Source organism: Geotrypetes seraphini, chromosome 9 (assembly GCF_902459505.1).
Source record: "Geotrypetes seraphini chromosome 9, aGeoSer1.1, whole genome shotgun sequence".
NCBI lineage: Eukaryota > Metazoa > Chordata > Amphibia > Gymnophiona > Dermophiidae > Geotrypetes > Geotrypetes seraphini.
This window is the reverse complement of record NC_047092.1, coordinates 17010466-17026287: the sequence shown is the minus strand read 5'-3', so window position 1 is coordinate 17026287 and position 15822 is coordinate 17010466. Positions and strand designations below refer to the sequence as shown.

General features: G+C 42.4%; 2 protein-coding genes across 2 annotated transcripts in view; one reads left to right on the top strand and one right to left on the bottom strand.

Annotated features, from left to right (window-relative positions):
• Positions 1–3072, top strand: part of PAX4 (paired box 4) — a 39365-nt gene extending 36293 nt beyond the window's left edge. Inside the window, exon 10 of the mRNA XM_033958847.1 lies at positions 2807–3072. Within this exon, the coding sequence (XP_033814738.1) occupies positions 2807–3072 (266 nt within the window). The remainder of the gene's footprint in view (positions 1–2806) is intronic.
• Positions 3073–6414: 3342 nt separating this feature from the next.
• On the bottom strand, positions 6415–14206 carry GTF3C6 (general transcription factor IIIC subunit 6). Its single transcript, XM_033957625.1, has 6 exons — positions 14072–14206; positions 12578–12658; positions 10428–10491; positions 10287–10331; positions 10094–10207; positions 6415–7874 (listed from the first exon to the last, which is right to left on the bottom strand). The coding sequence occupies exons 1-6, from the start codon at positions 14144–14146 to the stop codon at positions 7585–7587; spliced, it is 669 nt and encodes a 222-aa protein (XP_033813516.1). The 5' UTR covers positions 14147–14206; the 3' UTR covers positions 6415–7584.
• Between the last annotated feature and the right edge of the window lie 1616 nt (positions 14207–15822).

The following is a 15822-nucleotide window of genomic DNA, read 5'->3' as shown; positions in this document are numbered from 1 at the left end:
GGTAAACTCTATAACTAGGTGCAGTGGCATAGTAAGGGGGGTGAGGAGGCTGACCACCACAGGCGCTTTCATGGTGGGGGTGGTTGCACCTCTCCGCTCACGTCCTCCCTTCCCCCACCCCTGTACCTCCTTAAATCTTCCCAGTGCAAGCACCTACTCTGGTAAGCTGCTTGTGCTGGCCTGGCTCCCTCTGAAATCGATTCCGGGTCGTGGGGCCAGGAAGTGATGTCAGAAGGAAAGACAACATCGGCACGAGCAGCAGCTCGCACTGGCGAAGATTTAAAGAGGGTAGGAAGGGAGGATGCGAGTGTGGCGTGGAAGGAGCAGTGGCTGCCTCCTACCCTTACTACACCACCGACTGGGTGCTAGAAGTCAGGCACCCACATTACATGGTCTGTGATCCTTATCTATCAGAGCACTTATACATGAAGTCAACAACAGATGTAAATGTGACTTTCAAAACTATGCAGACTAATTCCCCAGCTTTCATAGATAGAGTATTGATTCCTTATGATCCACCGAGATCTTTGAGATCCATATCCCAGTCTAATCTAGTCATTCCTTCCTTAAAAATAATTGGCACACGTCGAACTTCTATTTTCTCCGTAACAGCTCCTACGATTTGGAACGCTCTTCCACTGTATCTAAAAACGGAAAATACTTTAAAAACATTCAAAAGCAACTTAAAATGTTTCCTTTTTAAAGATGCTTTTAACTAAAGTTTTATCATTCCTTTTCTTTTTTAAGCTGATTTTAACTAAAGTTATTTTAGTCTTCCTTTTTCTATTAATTCCTGCCCTTTTGTGTTTACCCTTAATGTTTCTCTCATTTACTATAGCTATTGTATTTCTTCCCTTTTTCCTTCGTGTGTCTTTTGTTCGTTCGTCCTTAATTAACCTAGTATGTGTAATAGTTCGTCTTATAGATTTTTTTGAAAGTATGTTTTATTGTAATTTATGTTTGTTGAAATGTTATTTTATTTAATGCTTTGTACAACGCTTTGCAGAATCGATAAAGCGTTTAATCAAAAAATTAATTAAACAATAAACAATGCCTCAATGCTGCACTTTAGCATATAACTTAGTGTTCTGTAAGTTTAATGTGACCATCCTGTTTTTAGCTCACCTGTCCCGTTGTCTCCCACGCACAGCTTCGGGACGCCAAACTGTCCTGTTTTCAGAAAGAGCATCCCGAAACTGTGCCCAAGAGGCCACTACCACCTACTTCACCAAGCCACCACCACACTAACAGATCATCTTCATGCAGCGACTGCACAAGCATTCCCTCTCCCCCCCCCCCCCCCCCCCCCGACAATTCTGACATCAGAGAGGAAATTCTAGTTTTGACTGGCCCGGAACTTCCTCTCCAACGTCAGAATTGATGTCGGGGGGAGAGGAAGGCTTGTGCAGTCGTTGCACGAAGATGATGTTAATGCAGCAGTGGCTTGGAGAAATAGGTGGCGGCTGAGAGGGGGGCTGGGAGAGAGAAAAAAAAGAAAGGGGGCAGGGAGAAAGAAAGAAAGGATGTACAGTCAGAAGGAAGTGCAAGGGGGGGGGGGCGGGAGGGAGAAATAAATAAATAAATGAAAGGGGGGCAGGGAGAAAGAAAGGATGCACAGTCAGAAGGAAGTGCAACCAGAGACTCATGAAATCACCAGACAACAAAGGTAGGAAAAATGATTTTATTTTTAATTTAGTGATCAAAATGTGTCAGTTTTGAGAATTTTTATCTGCTGTCTATATTTTGCACTATATTTAACGGATTCCGTGGGGGAGGGGGATCCGGGATGATCTGGGGGAGGATCCGGGGATGGGGGTATGTCCTGTACCATTTTGAGGAAAAAATAAATGGTCACGTTATGTATGTTACATGTGTAAATGTTGGACACACCCGTGACCCCCTCCTATGAAAAAGCCCTTCCATTTAAGCATTAAGGTAGTTGTGCGTACAAGTTATAGAATACCGCTGAGTGCCTGGCTGGCCCTTATACACAGTCACACACATAATTGCTAGCATTCTCTAAATTACACACACAGTTGGCATCTGACTTTAGGCAACCTGTGGTAGGAGGCGAAAGAGGTGGACTCTCCCATGATTACAGAAAGATAAAACCTATAGAAGAGAATGGCCAGTATTGGACAGACCTGCATGGTCTGTATCCCATATAGGATGGGCATCAGTGTGAACTCCACTAATATGGAACAGGAGGATGTTACTGGCCAGAATTTACGGTAGATGTCCTGCAAACAACAGGATGGTTGGATAGGCTGAAGTGAGCTCGGACAGCAACTTCAGCATTGGGAACTTAGGACTAAAATACCAGATGGTTTTTACAGTCTATGACCCAGAAATATCAATGAAGAGACAAGTTAATTTAATCATGTATTTGTAAAGGGTATAACTAATGGGCCGACTGGATGGACCGTTCAGGTCTTTATCTGCCATCATTTACTATATTACTTGGCAGAAACCCAGAGTAGCAACATTCCAAAGCTCAGTTTGTGATGTCATAATGCCTCATTCCACCAATGCCCAAGATCCAACCTCACCTGTGATGTCACAATGGCTTGATTAGATGGCAACTTCAGCATTTGGAACTTAGGACAATACCAGACTTTACAGTCTAAGGCCCAGAAATATCAAAGAAGAGACAAGTTAATCTAATTATATATATATATATATATATATTTTTTTTTTAATGAGTATCACTTATGGGCAGACTGGATGGACTGTTCAGGACTTTATCTGCCGTCATTTACTATGTAGAATGGAATGCTAAAGTTCTTTCCTTTTGTCTTATTTACAGGACTGATGTCTGTCAGGACAGCACTTTCCTATGGAAACCCTGCCTCCAGCCCTGTAGCTGTGAGGCCATGCTCCTGCTCTCTGTTAGAGAGAATGTCACTTCCTGTTCCTGTGAGCATGCAGCATATGTCACTGCCCATTTCACAAGGCACTTCTGGGACATCTTTTTACACTTCCGTTCCTGTTCCGATTACCAGAAATGAATTCTGCTGTGAAAACCGAGTGCTCTCGTTAACCCACAATGACACAGGTTTCATTCTGATATAAGAGAAGAGGGGCATTTCAGTCTTTCTACTAATCTAATTCACACAGTTTAGCACACTCCACCTCCATCTTAAAGAAACCAAGGATTTGGATAAGTACTAAGGAAGCGTCAACCATCTATTTATATTGCTGGTTATTTTGTACTGGCTTAATGGATCTTTGATATGACCTAGTGTGGCATTTCTTGTGCTCATATGTACTGAAAATTCAGAACAGCTCAGCATTTTAATGACTGATTGCAGTTGATCTAAACACAGACATGGCTTAAACATGAATACATTAAACGACTGGAGAAAATTGGCAGGTTTGAAGAAATGGCCTATACATGCCAGTACCTAACTTTGAATAGATAGAGACATTTCTCTCTTTTCTAGCAAGTCTATATCCCCATGGAGCACTCTGGAGTGACATGACCAAACATATTTGTGATTCCTAATCAGTTTCAACAATGAGACACAAGACTGAAGCAGTAATGAGGTGACAGTAAATTCCCCTTATCAAAAGAGATTATGGGTACTGAAAGATAAAATATATTTGATATAGAATTTTTTGAAATAATAAAAAAAAGAGAATAAGAATCTAAGAATGTTGACAGGTCTGTTTCAGACAGTTAACTCAGTGGGACAGGCCTGTTTCTAAGAGATTAATGGACACAAAATAAAAAGCACAAAGGGGCCTTCAAATACTGGGTGATAAAATAAGACCCGACACAGACTGTTTCAGCGATCTGCCTGCATCAGGAGTCTATAAAATATATAGAAATAACAAACATTTAGAGGACAGGCATAACATACAAAACATTTTATCGCAGGTGTTGCCAGAAGATGCGGTAAGAGTGGATAGGATAGCTGGTTTTAAGAAAGGTTTGGACAAGTTCCTGGAGGAAAAGTCCATAGTCTGTTATTGAGAAAGACATGGGGGAAGCCACTGCTTGCCATGGATCGGTAGAATGGAATGTTGCTATTCTTTGGGATTCTGTATGGAATGTTGCTACTCTTTGGGTTTTGGCCAGGTACTAGTGACCTGGATTGGCCACTGTGAGAACGGGCTACTGAGCTGGATGGACCATTGGTTTGACCCAATAAGGCTATTCTTATGTTCTTAAGAAATGCCAAAACACGGCCCATGTCGGGTCTTTTAATTAAAGCATTTTATCACCCTCTATTTGAAGACCTTTTTTGTTTTGTGTCTGCTATTTTTGCATTTCTTTTAAAAGTGTGGCCCTCCTAGATTCAGATCCCAACATTTGGCCCTTCTCCCAAGCATAGCTGTCCCAGGACTGCTGGGATCCTCTTAGCACAGGGAAGCCTTGAACAAGAACAGATTAAATCCTGAAAATAAAAAATCTATTGCAGAGCAGATGAAGAGACATCTTCTCAACTTGTAGAAATTAAGACTGAGGAAAGGAAGGCACTGCCCAGAGAGACAAGGGGGGGGGGGGGCAGAGAAAAGAAAATGATTGATGTCTTCTGCAAGCAACTCTTAACCAATCCGTAATGAACAGTATGCTGTTTGCACAGAACATATTATTCCTGCTTTAGAAAGCCTCCTCTTGGCTCTGCTCAAATCTCAAAACATAGTAGAGAACATGTCTGCCACCTTGTGGTGAAAAATGAAAAGAAACTGCATTCCAGAGTGAAAACAGCCACCGAGACATGCCAAATATCAGCATTAGAGAATGACACAGTGACAAAATTCATCACCGTTCTCGTCCCTGCGGGAAACTATCTCCATGCCATTCTTTAAGGAAAGAGGGAAGAGTATGAATGGGCTCAGCCACTGACCCTCAAGTCTTGCATTGAAGAATGCTGGTGTACAAGGACTAAGGTTGAGCTGGACACTAGAGAATGACATGGGATGGTTTCCCGTGGTTAACTGTGGGGATGGAACGTTGATGAATTTTGTCACCATGTTATTCTCTAACCAGCATGCTTACTTCTTTGATCAACTGCATTCGCTTCTTTCTTTTATCAATATATTTTTATTTTGTTTTATTTCCTCCCTTTTGTAAACAAGGGTTAAGAGGCATAATTTCCATGTAGATGCATGACATTTGAAATGCTCATTTCAGTATCTGCGCAGGTGTTTATGCTGCTTCAGTAGACGAATGATACCTACATTAGGATTTGGCTGTCTGTGCTGTATTCAAGTACAATGGATCTCTAAGGGAAATAAAGGGATAGTAGATGGCATGGATAGGCAGACCAGAGAGAATGAAAGCAGATAAAACCTATGTTTCTATGCCTTGACACTTGTATGTCCTGTGGGATATCAGCAATGGATTCTGATGATGATAACACACAACGGGGTGAACAGTTTTACTTGAAATTCTAAAGAATGGGAGTGGCTAAGCAGAAAGAGCTTGTGAAAACACTAAGATCTGCTTAGGCATTTAAGGATAGATTCACTAAGCCCACCGATCAAGTCCTGACCACTTTGCGACCCAATTTTCCTCCGACCCGATTCACTAACCTGTGTCCTGATCATTCTCTGATCCATGCATGCAAATGAGGGGGAACGGCATTCAAATGTAGGCAGGCAGCGATTCACTAAACAAATCTGGAACCTCGAATAGGCTTGCCGATCAACAAAAGAAGTGACTGCTGAGGTCCAGTCGCTCACTGCTTTTCAACTGCATCTCCTGCCCCGACTCTCATCTCACTGCCCCGAATCTCTCCTGCCGCACTGCTCTTGCCCCGAATCTCCTTCTCTCACCGCCCCGACTCTCCTGCCTTTCCCTGCACTGCGAGCCTGTGGTTTTAACCTGAGGGTTTAAAGCGGGTTGAAACCACGGGCTCACGAAGAAAAATAAAAATAAAAAAATAAAAGGTCACTGCTCTGTAAGCATGCGCAGACCATCTATAGATGGTCTGCTCATGCGTGGGGATTGCTATTCAGCGATCCCTGCAGTCAGTTGGGGGCGTGATTCCGAGCGTCCTTATTTGCATGGGGACACATTATGAATCATCCCCCCCACTCCCCTCCCGGATCGGTAGGTCTGTTTAGTGAATCCAGGCCTAAGTCATTCAGGCCTATTTTGTCACCACTGTGGTTTGGAATTGCAAAATATGGAGTAGTTCTTCTACGACCCTCTTTGAGGAATCAGAAACATGAAATGTGGACTAAAACTCAGTAGTTGTACCACAGCAGTATAAACTGAAGCAAGTGAGGGAATTCAGTAGAGAGCTCTTTCCTATCAGTCTATAAGCAGATTTTTCCGTGCTTGTCCCCCCCAACCCCATGGCATTTTGAGAGTGCTATAAATATCAAACAAGCAGAGTACCAGTCTCACCCATCTTGTTACAGATAACCAGACTGATTTCAGTTGCCCTGAGCACACAAAGGTTCAGTTTTCAAATTCACATAATCATTTATTTATATACTGCAAAATCTTGCAATTCAATAAGATTAGCAAATGAAAAAAGATTAACATCCTCAGGGAATAACAAAATATCAGTCTGACAAACTTAATATATAAATATTTTAACAGCTTTCTGGTTCACCTTTCAGAATCTGGGTTGTTTTTATATATCTGCTCTTTCCTCGTGGCTTTCTTGACTATTTATTTTATATGCATCATTATTGTTTTCTCCATTTGATTATGCTGTAATGTATGTTTCAAACTCTCTATGACTATGACAGTGAGCTTTTGGCTTTCTATTCCATGGCAAGCAGATAACAACCAAAGTTTTGCTAAACTAAGCATTTGAACACAAACAAATATTTCTGCATTCATGCACTGAGACAGACATACAGGTATATTTGTGGAATAAAGAAGACCACAGATCAGCAAATGGGCAAACTGGGTGGACCAAATAACTGTTTTGGGTTTGGTTTTTTTTAACCATCATTTATGTTTGTCAGACTTTGGTTAGAGATGATTTTCAGCTTTTTAAAGTTACAAATCCTCTACTGCTTCATTGAAACGGTCCAGCTGTTTCGTAGTATTTTCAATCTTCCCCTAAAACTACCAAGAGCTATTAAACCAGGCCAAATAAAGGCTGAGGTGCAAGATTCAGACATGTGGTAAAAGAGAGATGGTTAGTACTTGGCCAATACTTTTCCCATGACAAAATTCTTCTTTGTTGCTGCATTCAACTTGAATTCTCATCGCAAAGCGCAATCTCTCTGGCTAAGCTGATAAGTAATGTACAGCTGTTCAGTGTCTTAAACCTTCAACACAGAACAATTGACAGACACAGAAAATGATATATGTACCCCCCCTCTTACAAAACCACGGAAGTGTTTTTTAGCGCACTGAATGCGCTGTGCTGCTCCCGACATTTATCGAGTTCCTATGAGCATCGGGAGCAGCGCATTCAATGCGCCAGCCTGCGCTAAAAACCGTTAATAACAACTGCACTGGATATACTGCCGGTAGCAGAGTAACTAGGCAGCAACAATACCCTTTTAACCTCTCAAAAGGAACTGTAGAAATAGAATAAATTCAACCTCATAAGGATGAAGTCTAGAAATATTTGTAAATCCATCTGTGCTGACTGAGCCCATCTCATCTCAGCCATCAGGGACAACTTCCAGTGAACGATCTGGAGTCTGAGAAGGAGCACAGATCTCCAATTCCAAGTCTGCTGTATCAGCGTGAGCCGTCGAACTTTCCACCTGAGGTTTAGAGTTCCCCCCGCTCCCTACCACTTCCTCTTCAGACTCTGCCGCTGACTGTTCTTTTATCAAAGGTGCAGCTTCAACCTCCTCCTCCTCCTCCTTTTGTTGCAGAAAGTTGCATATCATGTCGGTACGTCGATAGAAATTGTTGTCCTTAATCTGCAAAAATTCCACACCTCTCTCTAGGAATAAAGGAGACATAGGAAAGGTACCTCGTCAGAGGCAGTTTATGAAACTTAGAATGAACAGAGATTCAGAACCTGCAAGTTTAAACAGCATGTTTAAACATTTACATCCTAGGTGTCAATACATTATTGGGTTAGGACAGATATTAGTTTGTAATCTGAGATGGCTCATGTGCTTGGGCTGCCCATTGTATCAGAAACGATGCTCATGACTCCCCGGAGTACCCACCACTGTGAAGAGCTTAAGTGCACTGTGCTTTTCTGCAGTCTGGTACATTCCCCTGAGTGAGAAGCAATAGCCATTCTTGTAGATCAGGGGTGGGCAATCTCAGTCACAGGGGGCCGTAATCCAGTCAGGTTTCCAGGATTTCCCCAATGACTATATACGAGATCTATTGGCATGCACTGTCTCTGCTGTATGCAATTAGGTCTCGTGCATATTGTGTCCCGCTAGCTGGGCAAGGCCTCACCTGAACAAGCGTATTGTTTAGCGCCTTTGAAATGTCAAAGGAATTTAAGCCAGGATTCTTTAATGGTCCAAAAAGTCTCTGGCTTTTATTCCACAAACACCCCCCCCCCCACACAAGATTATTTGCCTTTCTTCTTTTCGCCAAATAGCAAGGCACTATATCATACATCAGTAATCATGGCACCATTGCATTCTTGCAATTGATAGCAGGTTTCACTTTATTTTCCCAGTCCAACAATCTTCCAGCCTCTGCCAGCTGGTTTCCTACTTCAACCTTATTGTAGAAAACTTTCCTTTCACAAAACTTATTTTGCTATTATTTCCCCTTTCCCTTTATTGTCACTCACATTACTGCCCTATCACCTAGCCAGGAACAGCATGTGCGGAAACGTGCCTCCCACTAAATAATCAGTTCATTCTGACTCCCGCCCGTGTTTCCTAGTGTCCTTACTTGCAAGGACAGGAAAGGCAGCTTTTTTTGGGTGCTTTTCTTTCAAGCTCAGTGCTGAACATAGCCTTAACACACTGGGGCTTGTTAAACACATTCATACATTCTCTCATTCCCTAAGGCACTGCTCTGGCCTTTCCTAAATCATTTTCACATACTTTACTTTCAGTAATCTTATTGCTCAGGACCAAAATCAGTCACAAAGAGTATCAAACTTTCTTAGCTCAATCATACATGAATTCTTCCTCCATAAAACAGTCCTGCTCAGGGGTGCATTCCATGTACCTCTCCATGTCACTTAGAAAGAGGTTATAGCCCTCTATCTCCATAAACGTTTCTTCCTCTCTCTCTCGTTCCCCACCCCCTACCTATGGGTGTAAAGGCTTCTTTGAGTTAGCTTCAATCTCTTCCTCAGAAAGGCACTCCCCCCTCCCCCCCCCCCCAGTAAAGCTTATCTTTGGGAGCAAAATAACAGTCTGTTTTACTACCTTCTGTCTGAAATTTTCAGTCAGGTATGGGTAAAGAAGCCTTGTTTCCTGTCAAACTCCTCTATGTGCCTGGAAACTTGCTGTGCCCTGGAGGTCTGAGCTATAGGTACCCCTCCCCTCTGTGCACAGCTGAAGGAAATTTATTCACATTCAGGGCTGGCTCTTTTCCCTTTCCCATTCCTCTATGAGCCTGAAGCTTCCCGGCACTGTTAGTACCTTCCCTTCCCTTAACCCTTTCCCTTGCTGCAGAAACAGACTCGGCCTTCCCCCTAGATGTGGAAAAGGAATAATAGAGTAAAGCATTAGCTTTTGGAGCCCTTCCTACCTTGGCTTCAGGGGAGCTTTATCTTTCTTAAGGGGCTTTACAATCCTGCTTCCCTCCTCAAGTATGGGCTTGTTTTTAGCCTGTTCTAGTCTGGGAGCTGGGTTTTTAGCCGTGACAGGTTCCTGCCTGTCACAATATTCACTGGAGAAATTCTGAAAACACAACTGGGTTGTGGTCCTTGGGGACCAAGGTTGCCCCATTCCTATTCTAGATAACGGAGTCAGAACTTACTCCCACTCTCTCTCTCTCTCCAAGCTCCCATGAAGACAGAAAGTACAATTAGTATTAACTTAACAAGCCTCCTCCTCTACACCTAGTTTTTGATACTTTTTCAATTAATATTTCTTTGTAATTTAAATAAAATTCTTAGAATACTGCAGGTAATTTCTCCTTACAGTGATTGTACAATCTCAGTTTTACTGTGTAAGGCTTCTGCCCAAAGGATTATAGGGGAGAGGGGGAATAAGAGTTCACCCATTAACTCACCTGTAGATCCCTCTCCGTCCTTCTTCTCTGTCAGGAAAGTGCGGGTCATGTTCAGCTTCCTTACTGTATGACATTTGTACTTGAGCCGTGGCTTGCTGCCAGCACTAGTCTCTACTACAAAAAGGAGAACTCTTCAGTATTTGCCTTCTCCCTGCAGAAGCATTTTTGCTCTTCTAAAAATCTTATTACTCACCATGGTCAGCATCCTCTTCAAATACCACACAAGTGCCCAAAGCATCTGGGAAGAGAAAGCACCATAAAGGAGAAATAGCAAGAGTTAACTGCTGTTCAAACGTGGACTGAAGAAGCCTTTCGCCTTCTTGGATGTTCCTACCTGTGTACTCCCCTGCGAAGACGTACTTGTCCACCTGCAGAATAGGCTTTGCCGTGTCTATCCCCTACAGAAAAGGTAACAAAATCACATACGTAGAAAATTTAGGGATGAATTTTCAAGATCTACCTATGTCTTCACATCCTAAAAAGTGACGCAGAAGCAAATGGCTGCAACTGAAAGAACAATGCAACAAACTCCAGTCTTCACTACCGAAAACATGCGCGTCTAACTATTTAAAATGTCATGAAACCAGTGGTTCAAGGAAATTACAGAACAGTGTCAGAACTAAAAATGAAGAACTGCATTGCGAGAAAAATGACTCTCTTGGAGTATAACCACAAATAAAGCAAAGACGCTCCACAAAAATAGTCAACTTCAAACACCAAAGAAATTCGTGCACATGAAAGAAAAAGCCTCAATATTGGGTGAGTGATAAGACCCTACCTCCTATCCATCATTGGCATAAAAAACTTTCATGAAAGCATTACTTAAATAGTTGTTTGGTACGTCATGTGAAAAAAACTTTTTCTACTAGCAAAACAAATCTAATGTAAATTTCAGGATTCTAATCAAAAAATGGGTCAATGATCATTTCGTGGCGTTCTGCCACTGCCTCAGGACCACATAACCTGACACCAGCGCCAACCTACAAGAGAAAAATCCTGTCCTGTAGGAAAATAATGCTGTTTCCTACAAGCCAGGTTTTTTCTCTTGTACGTGGGCGCTGGTGTCAGGTAAATTTGTCCAGAACATTATCGGTGTTCTATGATATTTTATGTTGAGATTTCTAGGTAAAACATGGCTCAAAAATGAGTGATTATTTTTGTTTTAAAAATGTGTATAAAAAAGGGGATGCAGCAAATACGGTAACTATGCATCTGTGACAAGACCAGAGAGCTTCTCAGGTTGAAATGAAAGTTTATTTATTCATTTTTTTTATACTGTTCACCCAGGGGAACTCAGAACAGTTTACATGAATTTATTCAGGTACTCAAGCACTTTTCCCTGTCTGTCAAGGTAGGCTCACAATCTATCTAATGTGCCTAGGGTAATGGGGCAATTAACCCTCCTCCCTCTTTTACAAAAGCATAGTTCATTTTTTAGTGCTGGCGGTAACAACTCCAACACTCATATAATTCCTATGAGCGTAGGAGCTGTTGCCACCACAGCTGGCGCTAAAAATCGCGCTATGCTTTTGATCAAATTGGGGGGTTGGGGTAAGTGACTTGTCTAGGGTCACAAGGAGCAGCATGGATTTGAACCCACAACCGCAGGGTGCTAAGGCTATAGCTTTAACCACACTTTCCCCTATTACCTTCACATCTGTTTTAACATAGATTTTTTTTTTTACAATGCCTTTTGCATATCATTAGTTTATAAATAGCAAAAAAGAGGAATGGAGGGAAAATATACAATATACTAGAAAACAAATCACTCCATTTGGTCAGTACACACCAATGCCAGAAAAAGTATTTTAAGGTGAAAGAAAAGCCTCAGACACAGAGAGGTGTTCCCACTCTCTTCCAGCCAAGCATCACTGGGAAAACATTTTTGCATTTAACAGGTAGGGCTGGTCTCAGGGCACTGGTCTTTGACCTGGGAGTCGCCGTGGGAGCAGACTGCTGGGTGCGATGGACCACTGGTCTGACCCAGCAGCGGCAAATTCTTATGTTCTTATTGCTGGCAGGTGGGGGCCTGAAAATAGTCAAAACTAACTAGAAAAACAAGCTAGTTAGAAAAGAGCCAGTAATAAGTTAAATGCGAAAGCTTTTTGCCAGTGATGCTTGGGTGGAAGAAAGTGGGAACACCTCTCTGTGTCTGAGGCTTTTCTTTCGACTTAAATACTTTTTCTGGTGGTGTGTACTGACCAAATGGAGTGATTTGTTTTCTAGTATATTGTATCATTAGTTTATTACACTGGTAATAAAAGAAAAAATATTAACAAGAAATAATGATAAAAATCTATTTAATGCAGATATTTTTCTATCAGCCTGTTCAAGTGTAAACCTTCCAGGAAGGGATTTAACCATTTATACTTGAATTATTACTTGCCTTGAGTTGGATTTAAAGTCTAATTAATTTTAAAATCCAAATTCATGCTACAGATAAGCATCAAGTAACTGTTTATATATTACTTTAATCACACTCACCAAAATCTTGCATTTGTTGTTACATTTTTCTAGAAAATCTGGGTCAATAATCCCTGATAACTCCATCACTACCAGCTGTTCCTGAAAAACAATGTTTGACAAAATTTATAATAACTATATGTACTGCTGTCCTAATCACATTAAACTGTAGAAGGTGATAAAAATGTTTTGGAAGATTTATTTATGATCAATTATAACATAACACATGAACATGTAGTTCAGCACCATCCTCTGGATAGCTCCTGTCAACAAACACTCCCATCTAAAAAATTAATAGAGCTGCAGAGCCTGAACCTTGCGCTCCTACTTCTAGAATTGTGTTTCGGTGTTTAACACTTATGAGTCCACTCCGCCCACCTTTTATAATTTCCTTATTTACTTGGAATATCAACTATTCAAGTATCTCTTGTCGCTATGTCAGCAAACAAGGTTGGTAAACGGCACAACCTGGAGCCTACTTCTCCATCGAAGGCGCCATTACCTACATCAGACAAGGGCAGCATGAAGGAAATACTGGACAAACTGAAATCGATGAATGAACTCTTATTTGACATGAAAGTAGATACTGCTGAAATAAAGGAAGATTTAAAACACGTCCACATCGACCTGTGACTTTCTGATTCCTGCACACTTCCTCTCCTCTGGACCCCATTCCCTTCTGCAACCAACATCTCTCTCTCTCCATGAGTCCAACTTTTCTTCCTCTCTCCTCCACCCCTATTGGCAATATGCCTCCCTCTCTCACTGTCCATCTGCCTTGAGAGATCCAAGCATCTCTCCCACCCCCTCTACTGCCACATCCAACACATCTCTCTCTCTCATCCCTCCAGATCATATGCAGCAATTTTCACGACTGCCCACCAGCCCCATGCCTCCTTCTATCACCCCTCTCCAGCACAATGCCACTTTTCTCCCTCCATCAACATTCCTCCCCCTTGCATCCCCTTCAGTCTGCCCTCTCCACCACATCCAACATTTCTCCCCTCATCCTTCTATTCCCCATCCATCTCTACCTCATTCCAGCCCGCGCATGCGCGTGATGACATCGCATGTCATCCACGCAGGCGCGCCATTTCCCCCCTGCCCAACGCGATTTGAGGAGGATTTTGAAAACCAGGACAAAGTGCTGGGTTTTGAAAAGCCATCCGGACCCCCGAACATGTCCTCAAAAGGAAGCCGTGACTGGAGAAATCCGGACGTCTGGAACCCCTACTTCCCTACTTTTTTTTTTTTTTCTTTCGGGAAGACATCATCTACCACATTGTTTTAGGTTTATCTCTGTTCCATGTTAGAATATTTACTACAATACTTGTTATGATTATACAGTTTTTGATAAAATTCTTTTCCAACAACAACAAAAAAATGGTTAACACGAAGAGCAACAGGGGTTAAAAAAAAAAAGAACTTTAGGTGCAAAGACGTTTGCAGAGGCAGCACCAGAGCCACGGTTTCCAAACGTTTTCGCTCCTCTCGGGACTCCGGGTCACCTCCTACCTCCTCTTCGTCGTCCTCCGAGCCGCCTTCGCCCGAGAAACCCACCGCCGTCCCCGGCCCTCCGCCGCCCTCCATGCGCCTCACGCAAAAAGCTCGCGCCGCGCCCTAATTCGACGTCACTTCCGCTTGGGACCGCAGAACGTGGCCTCCCCGCCCTCTCGCCAGGCGCCGCCCCTCCGCCGCACAGTGCGCATGCGCGGCGGCGCGTGAGACGTTAACGTCTTCACGCTGCTCTGGGAAGTGGGGATGGTTTTGCTAGTGGTCACCGTCTTCAGTCTCGGTCCTGTGGTTTCCTGGGCGGTTCAGGGTCAGTCGGGCGCAGCCGGTTTGATGCCCTGCGATCAGGCAGCGTCAAGATGGTAAAAAGCCCGGGAGGGAGTGAGCGAGACAGCTGAGCTGGGCAGCGCGCGCTCGCTGCACTTAACTGTAGTCTCGCGACTTTGTATCACTCGCTCTGACACTTTCTCTGCACTCTTTCCTTGCACAGCACTTTGCATTGGTAAGAGCGGTTAATATAGTTTGTAAAAAAAAAAAAGTTTGGACAAAGTTCCTGGAGGAAAAGTCCAAAACTGCTGACAGACATGGGAGAAGCCACTGCTTGCCCTGGATCGGTAGCATGGAATGCTGCTACTATTTGGGGGTTTGCCAGGTACTTACGACTTGGATTGGCCTCCGTGAAGACGGGATACTGGCCTAGATGCAGTAAGGCAGCGGTGTCAAAGTCCCTCCTCGAGGGCTGCAATCCAGTAGGGTTTTCAGGATTTCCCCAATGAATATGCTTGAGATCTATTTGCATGCACTGCTTTCATTTTATGCTAATAGATCTCATGCATATTCATTGTGGAAATCCTGAAAACCCAACTGGATTGCAGCCCTTGAGGGCTGCACCTTGACACCCCTGCAGTAATATTTATTTAACAAATTTCTCAACTGCCTATTACTAGGTGGCTTACAAATAACATTCATATATAGAATGGAAAGATCAATAGCGATACAAAATGGAAATTATAATAATTTTATTAAAATTTGGGACTATTTTTCAATTTTTCACAGCTATAAATCATTTAGAATACAAAATACTTGTGGGTGCAAAAATTATAACGATAATAAAATTATATAAATAATTAGTGAAGTGCTCAGACCTGATAACCCATTTAGTAGTGATGTCACCACTATGAGGTTAACTAGGGGACCATCATTGCATTCACTTGTCCCCTGCCATCCCTGAATATTGAATACTGTGTCTTAACTAGTGGTGGTACTTATCTTCGTTCAGGGGTTGTTCATGTTGAAGGTGTTAACTCTCATTGGTGACTGGTGTCTATTAAAGTGCTCGTGCTTCTTTAAAAATGTTGTTAGTTTCTTAGGTGATCTCCCGTCCCCCCGACCCGGATTTCGTCTCTTCGTCAGGGAGGGACACTAAGAAATTTCAAACAGCGAACTAAAAATAAAGTATACTAGGTTATATTTTTACCATCTAAGCAGTAATTAAATACTTGAAATCTCTTATATCCAGTTTCTAATATACATTTTATTCGTCATTAAATTACCTGATATCGGCTCGCTATAGTCAGAGAAGTTCAGAATGGACTGAGCGAATGAGGCTCACTTCACTGGGTGAGTAATATATAGAGAAGCTGGCCGGAACTTAACTTATAAACTTGTTGACAACAACCGGAAGTGAATGCAACATTGTAAGATTACTTCGCTGGATATGGATCTATATTGCCAACCATTCAATATCTAAATTT